This window comes from Oryzias latipes, chromosome 17, assembly GCF_053564925.1.
Source record: "Oryzias latipes strain Hd-rR chromosome 17, Olatipes_Hd-rR_3.1".
NCBI lineage: Eukaryota > Metazoa > Chordata > Actinopteri > Beloniformes > Adrianichthyidae > Oryzias > Oryzias latipes.
In genome coordinates this window covers 18,614,792-18,621,449 of record NC_136253.1, presented here as the reverse complement: position 1 = coordinate 18,621,449, position 6,658 = coordinate 18,614,792, and the positions used below count along the sequence as shown (strand labels likewise).

Sequence of the window (6,658 nt, the reverse complement as noted above, 5' to 3'; positions counted from 1 at the left end):
CTGGTGAACAGCACTATACTTGTACTTTAAAAACCCACTCCAATGAAAATGGTGATTTGGACATGTTCTTGTTGCATTTTTCTCACGATGGAGGACAAACATTTATAAAGAAAATTAAGATTAAAATAGCATAAACTAAAAACTGTACGGCTGGATGGATCCAGTGTTCCTCGACATTTTTGTTGTACCGCTAATATTAGGTTGGGGGTGTGTGGGGCTGTAAGCTGTAAACAAATGGGTGACGGGGAGTGGTGTGTGTGTGGGGGGGGGGGGGGGGGGTTGCTCCATGCCAACTCAGAGGGAAACTTCTGATGAAATACTGTAGCTCTGCAGAAAATGTCCTAAAAAACCACACAGATTTTTTTGGGTTATAAACGACACAACACTTAAAGATTCCTGGGAACGTTATTAAAATAGGTCAAAAAGAGATCAGTGTGAGTTCTTTGGGACATCACATGAAGTGCCCCACAGGTGGTTTTGACTTTTTTTGAAGGTCCACAGCTCAAACCTGCATCCTAAGACAGCAACACCTGATTGGGTCTTTTCCATGTTTGCACTGAAACAGCAAAAAAAAAAGAAGAAGAAAAAGAAGTGTTTAGGATTTTAAGCCTCTTCTAAATTAGATACTGACGTTTGAGCTGTTCAGATGGTCTTAAACTTCTTTATTTTCAATGTCCTACTGTGATGTTATTCATAAAAAAAATCATTTTTATCACAGTTAGAATGTTATTTTTCATTTTCATTTTGTTTGATAATTGCTTTTAGGAGAAGCACAATGATGACAAGTGTGTAAAAATGTGCTTCAAAAAAAGGAGCAAATTCTTCAGATTGGGCAACATGGCTGAATTTAAATAGATCTTTGTATGGTAGATGTGCTTTTACTTTTATAAAAAGCATTTTTTAACCATGACAAAGGCCTATTTCGGCCATGATTCATTAAAGTTTGTTTCTGTTTATGAAATTTTCCGTTTCATCCTGGATCCTCACATCCCTGGGGGTTCTTGTCTGCGTTCATGTGTGTGAACATGTGTGTGTGTGTGTGTGTGTTTGGGTGAGAGGCACAGGGAGCACTTCCACAGCTGCTCCATGCAGGAGCGGGACCACTGGGGGGAGGGGCACCAAGACCAGGGAGCTCGAACCCAGAAGCAATCATCGAGCATCGGGGAGGATCGAGCCATTCTGCTGGGCTTCACCATGATGGCCTTCTCCGTGCTCATGTTCTTTGTGGTCGGCATCACCGCGGTCAAACCGTTCATTAACAGGTAATCCCATTCAAAGCCAACGGTGACTTATTCTGATGTCACAAGTTCCTCTGTGGAATGACATACAGATTTAGCCACTCCCATTGGGTTTAAACATTTGCATAATGAGAAAGATTGTTTTTATTAAATTTATCCAAATGACAAACAAATAGAATTAGATAAATAGACAATCCAATGAAGGTCTTTGCCCTGCCCCCTTCAGAGTTGTTTTTTGTTTCTCTGAATCATTAGATAAAATTATGCACCGCAGATGATAAGATTAATTATGTATGCTCAGTTTTAATATTGAGAAGCAATATTTCAAAGTAATTAGCCCTTTTTTATGCACTCTTTTCTCAAATTGCACAGTTTTTGTCCATGTTGAGTTCTAACAACTCTCCAAAGCTACGTCCACACCGCCATCAGAGACATTGTTTACACGTCCAAAGAAAATTCTACGTAAACGCTCGTTTACAAAAGTTTCTTTAACCATTTTTGGGCTCTTCGTACAAGGAAAACCAGGTTGAACTTTGACCAATCAGGGACTCAGATTTAGTAGTGACGTGTGGACGGCGTCTTTTTTAATTCATGATAGTGCCAACATTTTGAAAATTGCTCATAGAGGAGAAATTAAAAATTAATAATTTAATAATTATTAATTTAATAATTGCACATAGACGAACGCAAGAAACACAAATGGATTACGTTTTCCGTAGGCATGTATCACAAAAGAACGTGATTTCATACATGGAAAATGCAGAAAATATACGTAGTGGCTGTGTGACACGACCTTTAGACATTCGACAAACCTGACATGATCTTCTTAAGTTCCTTGATTTTCTCACAAGCCTTTTCGAGGAAGTTCTGTTGTGGGTTTTTTAAGCATTTGTTACCTCCACTTCAGTTAGTTTGAGACCTGTGGCTGTAATCAGATTTGCAATAAACTCATTTTGTGGAAAAGGAAGTTATGACCAATAATTGAGAACAGCTTTCATCCACTGCATGACACTGTGTAGATGCTGTGCAGGTCTTTCAGAATCCATCCCCCAGTGCAGGAAGAAGCATGACCATCGGGCAAATACATCCACTGCAGATAAACCATTCAGCAGCCTGAATATGCATGTTGGTTTTTACCTGCAAACAATGAATGGTAATAAATCGAAATGTTGTTAATTTAAAATTTTCAGACACTCTTTGACTTTGCACACCTGCTTACATATTTCTTTATACATTTATAATTATTTATTTAATTAATGAAGGATGAAGCTTTAATGACATTGCTTATCTTCTCTTTTTAACATTGTGTTATTTATGATCTGTTGTGAGTAAAACATTGGTTCTAGAGATTCAAAGTCTTAATTCATGTTCCGTTAAAAAGAAAACAGCATTAGGGCTTTTAAGATGCAAGTTAACAAACAGGAATTTCTGACAAATGGTTATATTTTTGAAAAGTAAATAAAGTTAATACAAGTTCAGGTAATTTTTCATTTGAGCTTTCACACTTTATAAATTAAAATAGACATTTGGTCATTTTTAACATCTATTTCTTATGATAAATGTAAAATAAGATAATGAATACCTTAAACTTTTTGGCCATTTTAACCCAAAATGTGAAGCTTGCCTCGTATATAACGGAGGCATCAAAAAACATTGTTCTTATTTATCCAAACGCCTGTGCCATTCAGCTTTGTTTGAGATTAAAAATCAGTCAGAACCAAAAAAAAGAAACAGATTAAAAAAAAAAGGAAGAATAATAACAGGAAGAATTGCCCCGCCGAGCACAAGATCTGCTCATTAAAAATCCTTTTTGACCCATTTATTGAAGTAATTATAATTCTCACAAATGCAATCAGGGAAAAGTGTGCAGTAATTTACAACAATAACACTGACTGTGTGTTTTAACCCTGAACTCAAATCCAAACGTCGGCTGTACTGATGGGTATCTTACATTTGACTTGGACTAAGAGAAGCCTTTGATATTCGCATGCAAACGGGGACAGAATGACAAGTTTTTAAAAGCTGGACGACCAATTAAATTCAGTTGGATTTGGAGCATCTTTGAAGGTTTTAACATTCTGCAGTGGAGCTTTGCTCAGTCTGGTCGTGAAGGGGGGGTAAGGCACAGTCTGTACAGGTCGCCCCAGTAAACTACTTTTGAACTAAGTCAGTGCACCAGAAAAATACCTGAAAAAAGAGACACTATGGCTAGGTATTAAAATTTACTCAGAAATTGATCAAATATTTTATCCTTGCAATTGCTTTTAAAAGCTTACTTTTGGAGGTTTTATTTGGAGGCAAAAGGTAAAAACCTGATCCGATCCTAATTACCCAGAATGCCACAGCAGGGGTAAGTAAATATTTGATTTTTTTCTGCCATTTGATTTTTTTTTCTTCCAGTCACTGGGAGGAGAACAGCAGCTGTGTGCTACAGCAGACCGCCATCTTGGAGAGGTGGGTGGACTGCAGGGGTGTGAGCTCCATGCCCTGCCTAACGGTGACGGTTTACATCAACGGCTCTGTTGATGAGGTTTTTCTCCACTTGGACGAAGAGTCAGTCTTTCTACCGTCTGTAGTAAGTGCTTGCAACCATCCTGTTTTCCACTGCAGCCCCAGAAAGTTTACAATTGTTGACTCAAAATTTGAGTTTACAAAAATCCAAACTCACTGTGATCATGTAGGATAAGATAAAATATATATGGAGCTGTGAGATCTTCAAGATGTGACGTTAATGACAAAGTCAGCAGAGGGGATCAAACTCAGGTACATAGGGCGCTTTTCTGTTTTTTTTTAGCGTAAGGATGGAATGGTTAATGTTTTCTGCAGAAGAAAGACAGCAGGAGGTTTGGGTCTGGCATCCAGTTGGATTAGCTGGATGTTTTTTATGGGAGTTAGGGAACAGCTTAACATCCAGGCAGTCCAACCATGATGTAACAAAATTCTGTGGCTCAACATGAGAGTGGTTAGGGCGGAGCTACTGTTGAAACCCATTGATTGGCTGAAGGCCATTTGGATAAAAGAAAGCCCCAAGAAAGCAGCTGTATTCCTCTTCGCCGCCCGCAATCTTCTCTCAAACAACATTAAATGCTTTATATGTGCGAAGGACCAAAAGGCAAATGGAAATACATGAGCTGCTTAATGACCTCCACTGTTTTTGTTACTGCTGTTGGCTTCCCCCCAGATGCGCTGATGGTCCAGCTTTGAGTGGAAACGCTCACCTGAAATACCTGGACCATTCTAAACCGGACCGGACAGCTTAGTGGAAAAAGGCTTAAATGTTTCCTGGTTCCCAAAGAAAATGTCAGGTTTCCTACTGCTGTCAAATTTAACCATCTAGTATGGTGATGAAGATGTAACCCTTGTGCTGTCCTATGGGGTCAGGATGACCATTGATGTGTTCTCCCTACCATGACAAAGGTGGATAAAGGTGGAGAGGATTTCCTGTAATCCATGGACACCAGTGAAGATCACAAATCATTGAAGAAAAAAGGTTCAGTGCACTGTCTAGTGGGTCTAGATGACCCAACTCCCAATGTCAAAGTGCCTAGGATAGCACAAGAGATAATCAAAAATAGTTGATTTTTTTTTATCTGCTGGAAGTTCACCTCTTTCTTTTTCAATCAGACACTGAAATTCCGCTTTATTCTGACTGTATATGAGACCTGGCGTAGGCGAGTGTGATGCCATCCATAGAAAATGGTTCAGTTCCAGGTCCAATGAAATGAAGTCAAATCAGGATCAAAACAGTTGCCGTTTTGTTGTGATACAGCCGGTGATACACCATGTGGAAACCAAACGTCGTGGTTGGTCCGGATCGGTCTGAGTCATTGTTTCTGTGGAAACCACTTTGGTCAATCAGGAGTGAGCTTGTTGGAATTAGGTTGTTTAAATCAGGATTATGAAGAAAGTGGTAAAAAAAGGTTGCAGAGCAAGAATTGTTATTCTGACAAATAGAATGGCAGTAATACCTGTTTACTTCTTAATTCAAGTCTATGAGATTTTGGTCTCTTGGAGCCAGCAGGCATTTCCTGTTTGAAACGCTAGGGGGGAGGGGTCACTCAGTCCGGTTCTCTTATAAAGCCAATGATTCAGACACAGAATCAAGTGATGGTAACGCCTTTCTTCCTTTGCAGTGCTTTTACATACCAAACTGTCAGCTGAGCCATGAAGAACTCCACAAGGAAGTACAAATTGTAGAAAACAACCTGACAGGTCACCAGGGGAGCACGTTCCCGTGCTTCAGCAGCCAGAAACCATACCTCAGCCACGCCATCTTACGCAGGAAGTACACACTGAGCCGGACCCTGTTTTGCCTGCTCTGGCCCTGCCTGATGCTGGTGGGGGGAGTTGCGCTAGTAGGCCTGGTAAAGCTGACACAGTGGCTGGGCCGCCTGTCGTCTAGGGCGGGCAGCGAGGCGGCCAGGTGCCGGGGCCTAGCCGACACAGAGGGCGTTCTGTACAGGCTGCTGCAAGGCTCCAGCCCACAGTCTCCTACCTGATATGCCGCAAAAGCAACCAGGCCTGCACTGGACAAAGTTGTTTTGAGGAACACTAAAGTTTGAAGACTCAGGCTTTGCCCTCGTCACTTCTTCAGTGCAGCCTGATCCAAACACAGACCCAGCAGTGACTGACAACATGAAAGGTCAAAGGTTAAGTGAAGGTCTGGATATGATCCAAAACAAGATCTGCACAGATACTTCAGCCAAAAAGAACTTTTTGTAAAAAGTTGGATCTTTAAAAGACTAATAGACCTGCACTCCACCAAGGAAAATCATTGCAACTCTTCTAAATTGTCTGTTTTTTAGCTTCAATCCAGGACCTTGATTTTTTTATTTTTTTATTTTTCAAAAACTCATTTAAACTGGAATTTATGTTGTCAAGAACCATATCAGCCGGAAAAGCCTTTGCTCATGAACCGACGGTTTCAAACCAACCCCCATCCTGTTGTTTTAAATCAGCTTCAGTGAGGCTGATGATGAGAGGCCCTTAAAAGAACTTTCTTTCAAAGAACATCCAGCCCAGAAGAACCCACTTCAGGAGCAATCGGAGAGCAATTGAAACACAAAAAAGCGGTACAGTCCGACCTCTCTGATGAGCCGTCACCATCTTCTGTCAGAGCTCTGAGATAATGGAGTTACTTTAGTTCATGGAGAGGTCCTTTCTGACAACGATGGTTAAAAAAAAAACTTGAAATTTTTATTTTTATTTTGGGGATGAACTCTTGTGCTATGACCCCACCCTTACATTGACGTGTTCTCCCTACCATGACAAAGGTGGATAAAGGTGGAGAGGATTTCATGTAATCCATGGACACCAGTTAAGATCACAAATCATTGAAGAAAAAAGGTTCAGCGCACTGTCTAGTGGGTCTAGATGACCCAACTCCCAATGTTAAAGTGCCTAGGATAGCACAAGGGTTA

General features: G+C 40.5%; 1 protein-coding gene across 1 annotated transcript; it reads left to right on the top strand.

The window, feature by feature from the left end:
* The first annotated feature begins 992 nt into the window (after window positions 1-992).
* Window positions 993-5,877, top strand: kcnmb3 (potassium calcium-activated channel subfamily M regulatory beta subunit 3). The gene is made up of 3 exons (XM_078934844.1): window positions 993-1,262; window positions 3,639-3,813; window positions 5,372-5,877. Exons 1-3 carry the CDS (start codon window positions 1,087-1,089, stop codon window positions 5,735-5,737), a joined length of 717 nt encoding a protein of 238 aa, XP_078790970.1. The 5' UTR covers window positions 993-1,086; the 3' UTR covers window positions 5,738-5,877.
* The last annotated feature ends 781 nt before the right edge of the window (window positions 5,878-6,658 follow it).